Source organism: Globicephala melas, chromosome 7 (genome assembly GCF_963455315.2).
Source record: "Globicephala melas chromosome 7, mGloMel1.2, whole genome shotgun sequence".
NCBI classification, from domain to species: domain Eukaryota; kingdom Metazoa; phylum Chordata; class Mammalia; order Artiodactyla; family Delphinidae; genus Globicephala; species Globicephala melas.
The window spans coordinates 73,167,199-73,185,752 of NC_083320.1; the positions used below are offsets into that span (position 1 = coordinate 73,167,199).

At 41.3% G+C, this 18,554-nt stretch overlaps 1 protein-coding gene across 4 annotated transcripts in view; it reads left to right on the forward strand.

Moving 5' to 3' along the window:
• Positions 1–18,554, forward strand: part of ACVR1 (activin A receptor type 1) — a 126,420-nt gene that overhangs the window by 64,146 nt on the left and 43,720 nt on the right. For all 4 annotated transcript variants that reach the window (XM_060302424.1, XM_060302426.1, XM_030852736.2 and 1 more), the window contains one exon: positions 5,834–5,907. In XM_060302424.1, the coding sequence (XP_060158407.1) occupies positions 5,834–5,907 (74 nt within the window). The remainder of the gene's footprint in view (positions 1–5,833; positions 5,908–18,554) is intronic.

Here is an 18,554-nt window from a genome sequence, read left to right on the forward strand (position 1 = left end):
ACATGTGTTAAAAATTGAGCTAAACGCTAGCTCCCTAACTGGATGTCAGTCTGATCTATAAATGGAGTTTGAAAAGTACCATAGGATTTGGAAAGCAGCTCTGTTTTGCCCTGGTGGTTTGCCTGTTTTGAGTACAATATCATGGGACTGTCCTGTCTCCCAAGGGAGTAGTCCTGAGACACTGTGAAAGATGGCACTGATTTAAGACCCGAGGTCCCTAACCTTTTTCTGCATAGCTCTTTGCCGTGTGTCTGAAATATTAAGATCAGTTACCAGGGCTAGAGGGCCTTATCCAGGAACAGAAAGGAGGTGGTATATACTGGGGCAAAAATTTATACTCCAAACCCTTCAGATAATATTCTGTAACCCCCAGTAGCCTATGAGTTTTCGCAGTCAGGGATTTTAGCCTTAGAATATTGCATAAGGATTTGGTTGGACCAAAAGGAGATGGACGCTGGAGTACCTTCTGATCACAGTTTTATGTCTCATTTAAAAAGTATTTCGTTGTGCACATAAAGTATTATTCCTACATGAAATAGATAATCTGATGCCTTCTCCCTTGACCACTAGACTTATTGTTGACTTCCTTGAGGTTAGAGAGTTTAAAGAGATTTCTAAACCTGTGGAGCAGTAACATTTTTGTCAGGTATCGAGCCAATGCCCAGCCTAAAATGTCTGCTGCCATCTGGTTACCTGGTATGGCAGAAGGACTGATCATTTAAGAGTAAGGCAGTGCTTCTCAAAGCGTGGTCCGAGATCCTCTGGAGTTTCCAAGACTTCCTCAGGGGTTCCACAAGGTCCTCCTTCTTCCAGTCACATATACGTCTTCATGTACGAAGTTGGATTCTCTTTTCTTCAGCTGATACAGCATGTCATTCCAGATTGAATGCAGAATCATACATGAGAATCCAGTTGCCTTCTACTAAGCCAGACATTATAGAGATTTGCAAAAATGCAAAGTAATGCCACTTTTTCCTCATTAGAGCTTTCTGTGGGGGAAAATACAGTTCTTTTTTTAATTTAGAAAAAATAGAGTAATATGTTTATTGTTATTTTAAAACAAATAGAGTATTGAAAACATTCTCCATTTTAATTTCTAATAGAGTAAATATTGGTAGAAATAACTTACATAGACAAGTTCCTTAGAGTCCTCAGTAATTTTCAAGAGTATAAAGAGATTCTGAGACCAAAAATTTTTAAAACTATTGGAGTAAAGCATCCCTGAACTATTGAATTATTGCCACTCTCTTTTCCCACTACCAGCCAGCCCACATCTAAAACTCCTTAGCCAAAAATACTTGAGTGCAAGGGAGTTGAACATTACTTGTAAAGACAATGTTTCCTTTTTAGTATATGTAAAAATTCGAAGTAGATCCTTGGGGCTTCAAGTTGGGACTTCAGCATATTGATGTTCTTTATATGTAAAATATGATCGGGACATTTATTCCAGAACATTCTCCTCCCTACATTTCTTTTCCCTTTCCTTTCGAAAGTTCCATTTTTAATAGCTGAATTAACTGGTCAGCAGAGACACTCCAGACACTGAACAGAATGGCAACCAGTAAATGCTGCTGACATTTTTTCCCAAAGATTTTTGGCAGATTTTGAGCTATCTGTCTATAAACAGCAGATTAGTTTGGAAGACTGAATTTATACCTCCTTTTTTCCCCTGTTTTCCGTTTAGGAGCCTAAATTATTGTTTTAATTTTGCTTGCACAATAATAATCAGTTAAAAGGTGTTTAAGGGCATGGGCTTTTGTTGGCTTTGTGACAAGGAAAAATTGTCAGTGGTGATGGTGTTTTAGAATTCTTTTTTAAAATAGTGAAAGAATTCTTGATTTCGAAGCTTGAAACTTGTTAACTGCTGACTTCTATTATTACCTGAACTAAATTCTAGAGATTAGAGTTAACAGAGATGATAAATGTCTTAATCCTGCTATTCCTTTGCAGGTGTGTATGTGCTTTTGTGTTAACGGGTGGTCGGGGGGGGTAATTTCTAATTCTTTGGAAATTAAAATTAAATTGAGCCGATTAGTTCAGGGAGAATTTGAATTCAATGAGTATTAAATGTGCACCTACTTGGCTCTAGTAGCGATGAACAAAACAGACTATAGATTTTACTACCATGAAGTTTACAGTCCAGTGAGGGAGACAGATGTTCAAAAGCACACACTCAAATATGAATATGTAATTATTAATTATGATAAGTGCTATAAATAAAAATTAACACAGTGGTGTATGAGAGTGTAATGAGAGCATATGAGGGTTTAGGCAAGCTTCTAGAAGGAAGTGACATTTAAGTTGAGGCTTGAAGGTTGAATAGGAATTTGCCAGGTTGGGTCCTGAAAGAAGGGCTCAATCACTGGGAGCTTCATATATACAGAGGTCCAGAGATAGGCAGGGAGATGGCTAGTTGGTGTGCCTGGGAGAATGGGGTGGAGAGGCGCCTTGACAACAACGAATGTAGGGAGCTTACTAGGGCTTACCATGTTTTACCCAGGTTCTGGCTAGGGGCTACCTCTCCAGCCTTCTTGGGTTTTCTCTCCTTATCACTCTTCTCTCTAGGCTCCCTATGTCCTAGGCTGGTGTTTTTTTTTCACATGTGATATATGTTTTAAGTCCTCAGGAAACACCAAGCTTCCCCTGGCCACAGGACCCGTGTAGAAGCCGAGAAGCTGTGCCTTTTTCCTTAAATGCCCTCCTGTCTCCACCACAGAGTGCTCCCCACCCCACCCCAACACACACACACACACACACACACACACACACACAAGAGCTCACATACTCTTATCCTTTTTGTAGTACCTTCTACTCACCTTTCTGGTTCCTGTTTATATATAATCTACCCTGTTTATATATAATCTCCTCCACCCGCCAAAAAATCTTAAATTGTTTTGTTAGCAGTCTTATTTAACCATGTTTCTTTCTAACACTTAAATCAGTTTTTAATTGTGCAGTCTTTTGGATGATTATTTGACTACCACCATAGATAGATTGTGTAAGTTCTGTAATAGTAAGGACCATGTTTGTATATCTTTATCATTCTAAGTTTCTAATTTCTAGTACATAGCAGGCTCTCAATAGTTGTTGAGGGAAGGAAGGGAGGGAGGGAGGGAGGAAGGGAGGGAGGAAGGAAGGAAGGAAGGACCAGGAATTCAAAGATAAGACTGAGATATAGTTCAATACTTTTCAAAGGCTTTTAATGATATATCCCATCAGTTAAAAAGTTTTTTGAGGACTTCCCTGGTGGCGCAGTGGTTGAGAGTCCGCCTTCTGATGCAGGGGACACAGGTTCATGCCCCGGTCCGGGAGGATCCCACATGCCGCAGAGCGGCTGGGCCCGTGAGCCATGGCCACTGAGCCTGTGCGTCTGGAGCCTGTGCTCCACAACAGCAGAGGCCACAACAGTGAGAGGCCCGCGTACCGCAAAAAAAAAAAAAAAAAAAAGTTTTTTGAGTGTGTACCCTCAATATGTATGTTGCTTTATAAGTTTTATATAAAGTAAAACTATGTGTTATAAGACATACATAAAATAGAAATTTTAAAAAGATTTAAGATGAAATATTTGAGGTGTGGCTAATGGTAATGACATTGTATTATTGACAAAAATCTCAGGCTACTCAGGATAATGTTTATTGTTTATGATACTGGATGCAAATCAGTTTTTAATGTATTTTTAAATTCTGAATTTGGTGAGCCTGCTTCATGTCACAGTGAACTGGAATGTTAATTGATTTTCTTTAAAATGATTAACAAAGAACCACTAGGAATAGCCATATAAGTTCCACCATTTTCTTAGTCTTCTCTGGTACTTTCATTAACAACATATTCAATCTGTAGTTTCTTTAATGGATTTAGAACACTTGCAATTTGGGGAGGGCTCATTTCATTATATCTAGCCATCACAACCTGTAATTCCACTTCAGTAAACTCTCAAGAGTATAGCACATGGCTGTATTCTATAAGCAAACAATGTCCACTCTTTCACATTGTGTAACTCCCACTTCTTCTGCAAGATACCTCTTGTAGTGGACTGTCCTAAGGGACTGAGACAGAGACCAAATAAAGGATCAAGTTATTTATCACTCTGTTAGATTAAATCAGTTTTTATAAGATACAAGTTTTAGTATTTTCATCCCATAATTTAATGCATTGTCTTGTGTGGCCCTTGGATGCATGCACCCCCTTTTGGGGGCAAGTAGGCTAGCTAGTGCTGGAGATTGACATAGACAGATGATTGATTTGGAGTGGTGTTAGACAAATGATTGATTTGGAGTGGTGTTGGGGCTGGGGGGTTGAAATCACTGCTGATGGAGAGGTGTTGCACCAAGCATTTGCCTTTTGAGCTAGATCGTGGATGACAGGAAGAGGGAGTTGGGTAGGAGAGAGGTGGAGGGGGAGGCTCAAGGCATCTGGGGTGGAGGGAACCAACAGTGCGTTTCTGTTCAAAGGCACAGAGATGAGATGGTGATGGAGGGGTCAGTACTGGTTATGAGGGTTCCAGGGTGAAGTGAGGCATTTGTATTTATATCAAACAAGGGCTTGCTCTAGAAAAGATCTATGTGAACATGGAAATAATAGTAATAATAACAACAGCAACGGTAGAAAGGGAGTCACTCAGGTTCCACGTGCTTTTAAAAATGTAAAAGGAAGGTCCATTAAACTCTCCTTTACTCCCTTCCCTCACCTTGCTGTTAGAGAAGGGTTAGTCTGAAATACAGTTGTAGACAAATGGAAGTGAGGGATGGTAAGATAGAATAGAGGTGCGGGGAATGAACAGTCAGACTACTAACCAAAAAACTGATTTTAAGAAGATGAGTCAGAAGGTGTCCATTCCAAACAGCTTAGATAGCAGTGGGCTTTTGCTCTTTTCTTTGAAGCTTTAAGAGTAAGATAGCACATGAACCTATTCACTAAAGAACTTCACCAGTTTTCTCTTTATTTTACCATCAGAAAATTGCAGCTAGTTCAAGGTTTAATTTTTAAAAATTATTTTTTGTAATAAAGAATTAGTATAGCCAAACTCTCATCATATTTCCAAAATTTTATAGGAATTATTCAGATGGAAAAGTTCTTTGTTGTAACCCCTTGACTCAGAACATTGAGCTTCTGCCAATGTAGTTTTAGGGCAATATCAACTTAAAATTTATAGCAAGTATCTTATTTTCTCTCTGTTATAGTTTCATATATTAAGATTTTACATGATTTCTTCATGTCTTGATTGTGTCTATGCTCTGTTAAATTTGAGGTTAATGTAAGAATACATTGCTTTGCCATTGATGAGGGATAAGTTACAGTTTTGTGTTTTGTTTTCTTTTTCGGGGCTGTATGATGATGTAGGTTGCTTCACTTCTAATCCTTTTGAACGAAGGCTCAAACATGGTAATTTGGTTTGGATTATTCAGTCATTTAATCTTTAACATCGTGTTAGAACAGTCTATTCGTGCTTCTTAGAGTTTTTAACTTGGTGCCAACCTTGCATTCCATGGCATAAAATAAAATTCAAACCTAAAGTCCTTTAGGAATGCCTGGCCTTACAGCTGAGAATTTTTCATGTCCCTTTTGAGTTCTTTGTTAGTGGGTAGACTCAGGGAACGTTGCCTCAGAGTGGCCACCAGGAGGAGGTAAATCTGATTAACTCTTTAAGATGATTTATTTAGATCCATGTAAAGGGTATATGTTTAAATGTACTAAGAAATAAGGCAACATATGTGAGGGGGATTTGTAAGAAAGGCCTTGAACGGCAGTTTGAAGATGGTATGCTTAATTTAATTTGTCATCCTGCAGTTAAATTTTGTTGTTTCACTGATATCTCCTTTTTTTCCCTCCACAGTTGTACAATGGTAGATGGAGTGATGATTCTTCCTGTGCTAATGATGATTGCTTTCCCTTCCCCTAGTATGGAAGGTAAGTGGCTCAACTACTTGGGGCAGGACCAGTATACTGTGTATTGTTTGGCTTACCGTAAACTAGTTTCTCCTTAATCCTATCAGATTTAGCAATCCTCCCCTCCCCCCATTTTTAAGACTTTATTTTTTTAAAGCTGTTTTTTAGGTTCACAGCAAAATTGAGAGGACGATACAGAGATTTCTTATATACCCCCTGCCCCGACACATGTATAGCCTCCCCCATTATCAACATCCCCCCAACCAAAGTGGTACATTTGTTATAATTGATGAACCTACATTGACACGTCATAATCACCCCAGTCCGTAATTTACATTAGGGTTCACTCTTGGTGGTGTACATTCTGTGGGTTATAATGACATGTATAATGACATGTATCCATCATTATAGTATCATACAGAGTATTTCACTGCCCTAAAAATCCTCTGAGCTCCACCTATTCCTCTCTCTCCACCTCTGCAACCCCTGCCAACCACTGATTCTTTTACTGCCTCCATAGTTTTGCCTTTTCCAGAATGTCATGTAGTTGGATTCATACAGTATATATAGCCTTTTCATATTGGCTTCTTTCACTTAGTATTTTACATTTAAGGTTCCTTCGTGTCTCTTCGTGGCTCAGTAGTTCATTTCTTTTTAGTGCTGAGTAATGTTTCATTGTCTGGATGGACCACAGTTTATCCATTCACCTACCGAAGGCAATCTTGATTGCTTCCAAGTTTTGGTAATTATGAATAAAGCTGCTATAAACATCCATGTGCAGGTTTTTGTGTAGATATAAGTTTTCAACTCCTTTGGGTAAACACCAAGGATTGTGATTGCTGGATTGTATGGTAGAGTATGTTTAGTTTTGTTAGAAACTGCTAAGCTGTCTTCCAAAGTGGCTGTTCCGTTTTGCATTCCCACCACCAACGTCTGAGAGTTCCTGTTGCTCCACATCCTCACTAGCATGTGGTGTTAGCAGTGTTCTGGATTTTGGCCATTCTTATAGGTATGTGGTGGTGTCTCATGGTTTTAATTTGCATTTCCCTGATGATGTATGATGTGGGGCATCTTTTCGTGTGCTTATTTGCCATCTGTATATCTTTACCGAGGTGTCTTTAAGGTCTTTGGCCCATTTTTTACTTGGGCTCTTTGTTTTCTTATTGTTGAGTTTTCAGAGTTCTTGGTATATTTTGGATAACAGTCCTTGATCAGACATGTCTTTTGCATATATTTTCTCCCAGTCTGTGGTTTGTCTTGTCATTCTTTTGACATTATCTTTCACAGAGCAGAAGTTTTAATTTTAATGGAGTCCAGCTTATTAATTATTTTTTTCATGGATCATGCCTCTAAAAAGTTATTGACAAAAAAAAAAAAAAAGTTATTGTCATACTCAGTGAGGTAATGTAGGTTTTCTCCTATGTTATCTAATAGGAGTTTTATAGTGTTGTGTTGTACATTTAGGTCTGTGATCTGTTAATTGAATAATTTTTATGAAGGGTATAAGGTCTGTGTCTAGACTTCTTTTTGTTTTGCATGTGAACATCCCCTTTTTATACATATTTGATAATGTCCCTTGATTTTCTTGGAGTGCAACCTATATACACCGTACCTTTCTTATAAACATAAATTTAAAAAATTCAATATAATTTGCTATCTGAAATGAAGAGAAAATTCTCTGAAAATAATATGTAATTAAATATGTCATATAATTAAAATAGTACGTATAGACAAATGTAATATAATCTAGTGTAGTTGGGCATGAGTACACTAGAAGATGTAATGAAGTAACAAATGTGTGTATAAAAATATATACCTATACACACACACACACACACATACATATAATAATCTTTGATGTCTTAGAAAACAGAAAACATTGGTACTAGTGTGTTGTATCGGTGACTTAATTATCACAAGGGATCTTGCCTGCAGTGCTTGAATTTTCTGACTTGGTGAACAAATTTTGGTAGAATCCCAACAAAACAGAGAACTGTTTGTCCCTTGATTTACACAGTGGTTATATTTTGAGAAAATTTTGTATACGTTAAGACAGTATAAGACATACTTTGTATTTTTATGTATAAAAGAGTTAGGTATTAGGTTCAATTAATTATACAGCGGTTTTCATGTAAATGAATGCTTAGTGGGGGGGCCAGTGAGAACCTGAAGGGGCACAGGGTAACTCTCAGTTGTGTGGGATCACACAGGCATTTTAGGGCCTAACTCATTGTCACTATCCTCCTTTCTCCCCATCTGCAAAAAGCTACTTAGGGATGGCACTGCCTCTGTGGAGTCCACAAGAGATAATCAAGAGAAAAAGAAAATAAAAAGTTGCCTATAATTCCCTGCACTTACATGTGATTGCTTTTAGCATGTTGGTGTAAATCTTTCTAGATGTGTAAACAAACTCTTATTTTATTGCGCATTGAGCAGTTTGCACTTTATTTTATAAGAGTTGCTCCATGAGGAGTGGTGCTTACGGTGTGAATCTCAGCCTTGCTGTGATCAGATGGGCCAGTAAGACTAATCCCCCTCTTACAGGCTCTTGGGGGTATAGTGATCAGTTTTATACACTTGATAAGTTTCCGCGGAGGCATATAATATAGGTTAATGTAGCCAACACTGTGGAAAAATCAGTGCTTGATGTACTAGAAATCTATTTTGTTATGTATTAGGTGTATAATATTTGATCTGTTCCTCCTTCCTTCCCATGTTCATTGACATGTATTATAGTCAGGGAGCCACTAGCCACATGTTGAGCACTCAAAGTGCAGCTGATACAAGCCGAGATATGCCTTAAGTGTAAAGTACACACTGGGTTTTGAAGACAATAAAAAATGTGAATTTTATCTGTTCCTTTTTACTACTATGAAAATTTACAATTATATAAAGCAGCTTACATTAAGTTTCTGTTAAAAAACGCTATCGTCAACCACTTTAGGTATCCATAGTCTATATTCTTCTCTAAGCAGTGTTGATTGATACAGTCCAATAATATTGCAATCATTTTAATTAGTGCCAAAAAGATATGAAATAAGGATCCTGCGTGGCAAGTTTAAAGGAGTAGGAGGTGTTTAACCAGAAGAGAGTTGGGTCCTAGGTTGAAAGAATTACTAAGAAGAAATGGGCTGGGAATATTTGGTGGGTTAATAGTAGTTCTCATCTGAGGGGTTAATTTTATCCCCCAAGGGACACTTGACAACGTCTGGAGACGTAATAGGCAAGTTGCTAGGATTTTTCCTCTTTTTAGTTGCTACATAATATGATCAGTTAAAAAAAAAAAAAAGAATGTTGTGAAATGAAGTCCCTCCAAATTCTGTGTGCTCCCCTAGGTACAGTAGCAGTTCTGTGTGGTCGGACAATCCTTCAGGTTTCATGTGCTGTCCTGGTGGACTCTTGGTGTGGGCACGATAGAAAAAAAAAAAGAGTGGAAGAGAAATTGAGGTGGAAATGTAATACGGATAGAGAAGGGGAAGTGGGAAAGAATGGGGAAAGAGGAGGTGAAAAGGGCATTTATGGAACAGTGTTAGCAACCCAGCCATTGGTTGTTTTTTCCTGCTTTAAGCTCTTAAGCTGCCCAAAGGATCCAGCAAATGACCTCTTAATGCCAGAGTGAAGATCTGTAATGAAACAAGTTAGTCTGGCTGAAATGGAAATGGATGCCACTAAGGTTTTGCTATTGAATATAACACCAGCACTAGGATGTTTACAGATATGGAAAAGAACACATCATCCTTTCGCTGCGATAGCTTTTTTTTTTTTAAAAAACAATATCCAGTGAGTGCTACAACCTAGAGTACTCGGATCTTAATAGCGGTGGCCTTAGTCTTGTCTTCCCTCAATGACTCAACTCCTAGTTAACTATCAATAGCATATTCTATGAAAAGACTCTTTGTTTTTGCATATTTACTAGAAAATTTTTTTTTTAAAAAAACCACTGAGAACTAATTGTAATATACTCAACATTAGTCATAAAGCAAATGTCGAGGACAAAATACTTAACCGAAAGAGGTAAATAACAGGGCAAATAACTAAAAACTTTATGTTAGCCTCATAGATTGTCTAGTGCAGGGCTTTAAACTACCAAGTTTTTTGTTTGTTTTTTTGTTTTAATTAATTAATTTATTATTTTGGCTGCGTTGGGTCTTCATCGTTGTGCACAGGCTTTCTCTAGTTGCGGCGAGCAGGGGCTACTCCTCCTTGAGGTGTGCGGGCTTCTCATTGTGGTGGCTTCTCTTGTTGCGGAGCACGGGCTCTAGGTACACGGGCTTCAGTAGTTGTGGCACATGGGCTCTAGAGCTCAGGCTCAGTAGTTGGGGCGCACGGGTTTAGTTGTTGCACGGCATGTGGGATCTTCCTGGACCAGGGCTTGAACCCGTGTCCCCTGCATTGGCAGATGGATTCTTAACCACTGCGCCACCAGGGAAGCCCTAGACTACCAAGTTTAAAAGGAAACAGACCCAGGTTTGATGTTTGCAGAGCAGCTATGGCACCTTATTAATTGGGCTTCAGTGGAGCTAATGGCATTCTTGGTGCATAAATAAGAAAGTAATAGAGATTTTGTTCTAATATGTTTTGTTGGGTATTGTACTCCTCTTAGCCTATTAAAAACAAACCAAAAAACCAGAAAGCTTCTTTCGTCTCCCCAGTTACTCCCAGATGTCTTTTAAATATTGATTAGATACAGTGTCAACATGTCAAATAAGAAGTCCCAAAGAGTACTTTTGGCAGAGTTTGACTAGTATGTGTGTACTTTAGAACATTTCTCAATTTCTGTGGAATTCTAAATGCTCTGGGGCCAAAAAGACCCAGTAAGTTTGGAAAATACTGCATGCTAGAACTATCTCTTTGATGATTTATAGGTAATATTGAGTGGTTAATATGTGCCCAATGTTGTTTTATGTTCGTTATTTCCCATAATCCTCATCATTACCCTAATGAGATACGTTAGTGGGGATGTGCTTTTTAATTGGTTAAAACTCTTGCTTAAGGTTATACAGCCAACAAAAGGTGTGTTATACTTTGAGGATTGGTATTCAAGAGTTTCAGTCGTTATCGGTCGTCTTCAGAATTTTGTATTTTTTGGTACCCTAAATTAGCTACATCCACATTCATATTACATCTGGTACATGCTAGAATACAGCTCAATCCAGTCCATTTGAGAGGCTGAGGTGAGAGCTTCCAATAACAAATGATGAATCCCTTTTACCTGGGTTTGTGTTTTTTATTTCTCTCTCATACCAATATTCATTTTTCATGTTCATTATATATACAACTCCAGCTGCAGGAAGATTTTTATTTGCTCTCACAGAGAAGAGCACTTGAGCCCTAATTACCCGTATATCCTTCCTTTTCCTTCCCATTAATAAGACTAATCATGCTCTAATACTGCTATTATGCCACCCGGGAGAAGTCCATTTTTGTTCCAGAACCTGCTTGTTTGGTTTTACCTTTGTCCCTGTGAGCATTTGCAGGGACGACCATGACACAAATAACTTAAAGTGGAATACTGCTCCTTCAAAAATATTTCAAAGCTAAGATGACCCACATTTTATTAAATTTGCAAGCCGTAGTTAGATTTTATTGCAGCAAGGAAGGCTGGACTTTTGCAGAGTTTTGTTGCAAGAGATTTCGGCCTGTCTTAGAGAAGATTGCTAAGTACTAAATTATTTTCTGGGTTGACTTGATTTTAGTATTTCCAAAGCCATCACTACTCAGACTTTCCAGCCCAATTACCCAATGAGAGAAGGAAGGAGATCACTTCAATAGACTTTTTGTTAGGGTCCACAAAGGTGCCCCTCTTTGCCACTGGGGGTGAAGAATAGAATAAGCCTTTCTTTGAATTTCTCATTATTGAGAATTCAGGAAGTTCGTGAAGGGGTGAATGAATGTAAGAGAAATGTCTCAGTATTAAATTTGTTGCCCTCATTTCTCATGACTCTAATTTATCCCTTTTGTTCAGAATCAAATCTTTTTCTTTGACACATCATCATATGAGAGATTTGTTGGGGAGAGAGATGAGATGTACTGAGCTATTGGCCACTATGAGGACCTAAAATGTAAATATCAGGTGAAGCTGTACACTTTTAAGATACTGCTTCTTTATTGTCACATTTTCTCACCTAACAGAATGAGTATATTATTGATGCAAGGTGAGCTGTGACAAAGCTTCCTTTCAGCTTTTCCTTTCTGGGGAATGTTTGTTTCAGCTGTGGGTAGTTAAACTAAAGCCACATCCAATTTTTTTTTGTCCCAGTGAACATTATAAAATGTTCATATTCAATGCATTTATATGAGAGGAGTTAGTGGTAGGGTGTGGAGAGGACTCTGAAAATTCAATCAGGGGCTTCCCTGGTGGCGCAGTGGTTGAGAGTCCGCCTGCCGATGCAGGGGACACGGGTTCGTGCCCTGGTCCGGGAAGATCGCACATGCTGCGGAGCGGCTGGGCCCATGAGCCATGGCTACTGAGCCTGCGCGTCCGGAGCCTGTGCTCCGCAGCGGGAGAGGCCACAACAGTGAGAGGCCCGCGTACCGCAAAAAAAAAAAAAAATTTCAATCAGAGTCAAATATTGAATGGATGGGAAAACAAATCCAAGGCCCTAGCTCATTAAATGGTTTCCTTGTGGTCAACAGTGAGTGGGCACTGCAATAGCATCTAAGCTTCTGTTTTATAAAGATGGGTCTCAAGGGGGAGAGGGTGGATGCCATCTCCTCTTTATGGAAAAACTGGTGAAGCAGGAGATTTGTAGGGATGGAATGTGTGCTACTTTTGCTCTTGAAAAGTAAACACCAAGGAAAACAAAACATTTAAAAATTAATTTGTAGACTCGGGACGTAGAAAACAAACTTATGGTTACCAAAGGGGAAAGGGGGTGAGGGAGGGATAAATTAGGAGTGTGGGATTAGCAGATACAAATTACTATATATAAAATAGATAAACAACAAGGTCCTACTGTATAGCACAGGGAAATATATTCAATATCCTATAATAAACCATAATGGAAAAGAATATGAAAAAGAATATAATGTATGTATAACTGAATCACTTTGCTGGGTACTGGAAACTAACACAACGTTGTAAATCAACTATACTTCAATAAAAAATTTTAAAAATTAATTTGTAATTCCCAAACATTACCAACTGTCCTCCAGAACTTCTCTCTGTAGCCCAGCATGACCTCAGGCAAGCTTCCATAGATAATGGTTATATGAAATAGTCATAATTACTCAGAGCTCATGTCGATTCCAAGATAGTGTAAGACACAGGGCAGGGAAGCCTTCAAAATTTTCACTGTGACTCACAGTAAGAAACATTTTAGAGTTGGACCCAGTGCATCTACATTTAGAAACATTTTGGAGTATGACCCGCATGCATCTGAAAAGAAAATTTCATGAAAGAGTGATTACTCTTACTATGCTAATGTACTCCTGCTTCTTCTCTTTTTTATTCTATTCAGTTTTATTTCATTTAGAAAGAAAGAAAGAAACCTTGTCTTGAACCACTAAATCAATTTCGCTACCCACAAATGGGTCATAACCCACAGTTTAAGAAAGACACCTCCAGTCTGCTCCCAAGAGCTCGCTGCCGGGAAGTCCTGGCTGCCCTCAGGTGAAAGCTCTGACAGCTAACCCAGATAGTCTCCGGCAGAGCTGGCCCAGACCTTTTTAAAATTTATTTATTTATTTATTTTTACGACTTCATGTAGCCTGACCATCCTCTCTCTGCAAGCCAGTGATTTACAGGAAGAGGGAAGTTTACATATGTGCCTTCTCAGCCGTGGTCATAACACTGGAACAGCTGCTGCCTGATTCTAATCAGCTGAATCTGAGCTCTGCAGAGCTGGGTGTTTCCTAGATCCACGGTAATGCTGCATCTAATTCTTTGTTATGGGTTAGAGGGGAACATGGACTTTCTGAGGATATGTGTATTTGGGGCATGTGGGAAGGAGAGAAGGGATAGGAGGCAGAAGGAGAAATTCCTCTTGGAAGGGGGTGGTAAAATTCACCTTAAAGCAAGAAGAAAAACCTCTGCTTATATATATATATATATATATATATATATATATATATATATATATATATTTATTTTTATTTTTGCGGTACGCGGGCCTCTCACTGCTGTGGCCTCTCCCGCTGCGGAGCACAGGCTCCGGACGCGCAGGCTCAGCGGCCATGGCTCACGGGCCCCGCCGCTCCGCGGCATGTGGAATCTTCCCGGACCGGGGCACGAACCCGTGTCCCCTGGATCGGCAGGCGGACTCTCAACCACTGCGCCACCAGGGAAGCCCACTCTGCTTATATTTTTTATTCAAACGGTGATTTGGAGCAGGGAGTAGCCTCTTTTATTTATTTGCTGCATTTGTTTACCTTCTGAATTCTGGTATTTACACTAAGCCAATATAAATGGAAAAAAAAATCACACCCATTCGGTAAAGCTATAAGGAAGAGAGAGAGAAAAGAAGAAAAACCCAACAGTCCAGTTTAACCTTTGGCTCCTGTGATGTATATAATGCTGCAGGATGCCATGCAGAGTTACGCAGTGTTTATCTTTAACATTATGTCCTAGTTCATATGCTTCACGCTGTCAGTTTTGCAGAGGGTTAGGGTAATTTTTGATAATTCAGTGGTGTTGCTAATCAGAGTGTCTTCTGAAGGGAAGGCTCTTGGCCATGCATAGGAGTCAAGCCTTTCTCAGGAGAGAGGCAGAGTCAGACACCATCGTGAGCCTCCTTCTTCCTTCTTCCTGTGTTTCTGTACGTGGGTTACCTGAGCTCTCAAGAGCCGTTACCGCAGAGCCATGCTTAGCAGTAGCAGAGTGGTGGTGAGAAGTCAGCCATGCAAAGTGAGGCCTAGGGTGAGAGAGGCCAGGACTTGGTGGTCGTGTTTTCTCACTAGTGTCTAAAACAGCTCCTGGCATGTATTTGGTGCTCAGTGAATATCTGACAAATGAATGAGTAAATAATTATCATAATACAGAAAAGGTAATAAGAGACCCAGGAACTGATCTGGGCTGGGGACGGGGTAAGAAAGGACATCATCCTTTCAAAGAATGTATTCCAAGTTTGGGAAAAGAGAATCAGTGATAAGACAATCTTACATTCTTGCAGTTGATAAATTACCAGGCTGGGATTGGGGACAGGCAGGGTTTGGGAGGATGAACAGGCATTAGACCAGCAAAGGAAGGACTGAGAAGGACTTTTTAGGCAGGGGAAGGGCCAGGCCCAGAGAAGTGGGGGGATACAGGTCACCATCCGGGTGGTCCAGCATGGCCAGAGCAGCCTCCCAGAAGGCGTTTGGGTTGAGATTTGAGGCCCTACTAGCCTGGCAGGGCCTTGTGCATGAGGCGTTTGTCTTCGATCCTGAGGGCAGCGAGAACTATTGAAAGATTCATTAGATGCGCTTTGTGTGCTTTGAAAGAATTTTCTGGTAGAAGTGGATCACAGGCACAGCAGGATTAGAGGTGAAGGGACGGGAAAAACTACTCCCCCTGCAGGGTCGGGGCAGACAGGCCCACGTGCTGCCTTTTCAAAGGCATCCCAACTATAGCAACTTGACGGTGGCCAACAAAACAAAAACAAAACAAAAACAAAACCCTTAGTTCCAAGAGAAGACCTCTGTTGCAGGTAGCTCACAAATAATAACAGCAGCAGCGAACGACAATAATCTAACACTAATTTCCGTTATGAAAACAGAAGGCTGAGCTGCTGACTTTCTTAGCAACTTCTGCAAGACATTTAAATCCCTCTAGCTGGGCCTTTGTTCCTGTGTTGCCATGGAGTGTCAATAAGCCCAGCTCAGAATAACCCGGGCAGTGACATGAGAGGTGCAGCTTGCTCGCTGGCACGGTGGCTGGCCAGGTTACGCTGTTTTCATTGCTCCCGTCTTGGGAGGAGGACCGAGCAGCTGGTTGCCCGGGCAGCTGTGAAAGGTGTATGTCTCTTGGCTGCCCAGAGTTTGAAAGGCAACCCAAACTTGCCTGCCTCCTGAGCATGTGCAGCTCGCGTTTGAGCAGATAGCAACTGAAAATAGCCCACTGCACACCTGTCCCTTGTACACCAGCCCCTGGCCGACTGCCATTTAGGACAGTGTGGGCTCCCTGGGTGGATAGGTGAGGGGCTGAGCGGATCTCAGGGGTTCTTAGGAAGATCCTGGGAACTTTGGCCCTGGCTTAAAAGGAAACGAAAAAGCAGCAGGCTCCTCTGAGCAGTTCCACTGGGCACTTGTGTGGTTAGTGGGTGGCCGCAGTGCTTGCATACGTGCAGTACGTGCTGAAGATGCCATGCCAGTTCTCCGTGCTCAGCCAGACTGGGGTCCGACAGACAGACTGAGAGGTATATGTTTTCTCCTGGAGGGAAAGGCTTTCCTAAAACACTCCTAGACGGTAGCCGTCATGGAGAACCCTGCCTCGGTTTTAGAGAGGGGAGGCACTGAGTGAAAACTATCTTGTGTGATTTTCTACGTGCTCTTTAATCCCCAGTGATTGTCAGTAGATCACTTCTACAAGGTGGCTCTCTGCGAGATGATTCTTTCTCAGCAGTCCAAATGTGGGCACAGAACAGAATCAGCATGTCGGGAGCTGTCTGTTTCCCTTTGGGACTCTTTCCATGTCCTTCCGGGCTTTCATCTCTGCCGCGGGCTTGCCATCGTGGGGCAGGCTTGGCACGCCGATGTGGATGGAAGCAGGCTCTGGAAGGAAATACTTCTGAAATGACTGGTGGTACTCAAGCTGCTATTTAAAAGTGACCCTTCTTAGAGTCTTGGGTTATCTTTAGGCCGTCAGTGCTCTCCAGCCACAGGAGCCAAAAGGGAGTCTGTGGAAACTCTGGCCTGTTGCTCTCGCCTTGGTTTGTGTTTAGATATCGTTGCTCCTCAGCCAGTGGCCTCGTGACACATCTCAGATTTAGCTGCCTTTCTTCTGCCAAGGTCCAAGATTATTGTGGAAGCTGGGAACGGTGTGCTGTGCCACAGAGGCTGGGGTGTGGGGGGAAGGCATGTGTGTTTAAAAAGCCAGCTCTGGTTCACAGTATTCTGAAGAAAGTCTTTCTGTTTCTACCTTGAGTGTCGGCACCTGGGGCCTTTCTGTGGGTTCTGGGGTGAAAAAGAATAAGCTCAAAATGACCTACACTCAACTGTCTTATGGTGACTGTAGGATCTTTCGTCTCTGATGAGGAAGCCAATCTTAAGCGTGTTGAACTTGGGAGTTAATGAATTCTTGTGAACCATATTAGTTAGACTGATGGGGTAAAGAAGATAGGCGAGACAAAGATCAAGTTATAAAGGCTGGAATACAGATGCACAGGGCATGTACTCATGGGACTGAAGACATGGGATTCCTTCTTTCTTTGACCTTTCATGGAGATCTGGACCTGGTAGGGCCTTGGGACATGACTGGAAAATTGGGAGATAGGGAAGCAGCAATATCAGAGGCTTGGGCTCTGCCCCAGTTTTTCACCCTTGGATATCTTGATCTCTTTGGCTTCATTTGGGCTGGAAAGAAAATAGTCTGGAAATTACCTTGTTCCCTCTGCGCTTTTCTCTGGGATGGGGTAGGGTAGGGAGCTAGAGAGGAAGAATTTAGCTGAAATTAACTAATTCTAGACATTTTCGCCTTTAGCTCTGGGTGCCACGATGCCTAGAGGCTGGCATTCTAAGACTGTTGTTAACACATTGGAGCCGTGCCCATCTTTTGAAGGGTTTATCTCTGTGATTTGAAAGCTTCCGGAAAGGGTGTGGGGATGTGGTGGCGGCTGGCGGCTGGTAAGCAGAGCAAAGGTTGGCAGTCTTGGAGGCTCTGTCCCTGATTCTCAGAGAAAAAGGTCGCGTAGGGCAGTGGAGGAGAAACAGAAGTGGGAGCTGGGCCTTCTCTGCTGTCCGTTCCCGTGTAGAGCCCTCGTTTAGGGTGTCCTGTAAAACCAGAATTTTCAGTGTAGAGCCTGGGTAGGAAAACCTTGCTGGAGCAGCCGTGCACTCCCCAGATATCCCGGGAGGAAGGGGAGACAACCAGAAAGAGTCAGGAACACCTTTGCCCACACTGTGATCGGAGCTTCTAGCCTAAGACATGCTGTAGATGGTACCACATCACTGGCTCTCCTGAATCTGAACAAGGAATGACTTCTCTGAAGTGTTTATAATTCCTCAGCTTTTTTCCCCTTCTTCAGTCTGTGGTCCTCTCTGTTACTCTCCCGACAAGTAGAGCTTCACTCAGATGCAAGCATTGTCAACACTATGTGGGGTGGGCTGCGGGGGGGTGCTTTTCATGAGGCCTCGTGATCATCTGTTTCTCTGAAGCGACGATTCGAGAAGTTTGGAGACAAAATGAAGAAAGGGGTCATTATTTCCCCCCTTGTGAAGGAGTCGCTTCACAGACATGGCATATGTGTTAAAGCTAAGTCTTTGCTATGTTCAGGGAGTCATAAAAAGCATGGAAGAGACAGACCGGTATCGTCTTAGGTCATACCCCACAGCGCTCTATAACTTGTTAGTCATTTAAACACAGACTGAGTGTATGGCTTTGAAATAGAAGGTGAGACTGCTGCAATAGGCTTAACTTACACGGATTATTTCAGAGACCAGGAGTCAGCCCAGCCACAAAATAAACAGATGGAATTCTTTTTTATTTCCCCCCCCCTCCCCCTCAGCTTCAGCAGTTCAAATGCAGGGTGACT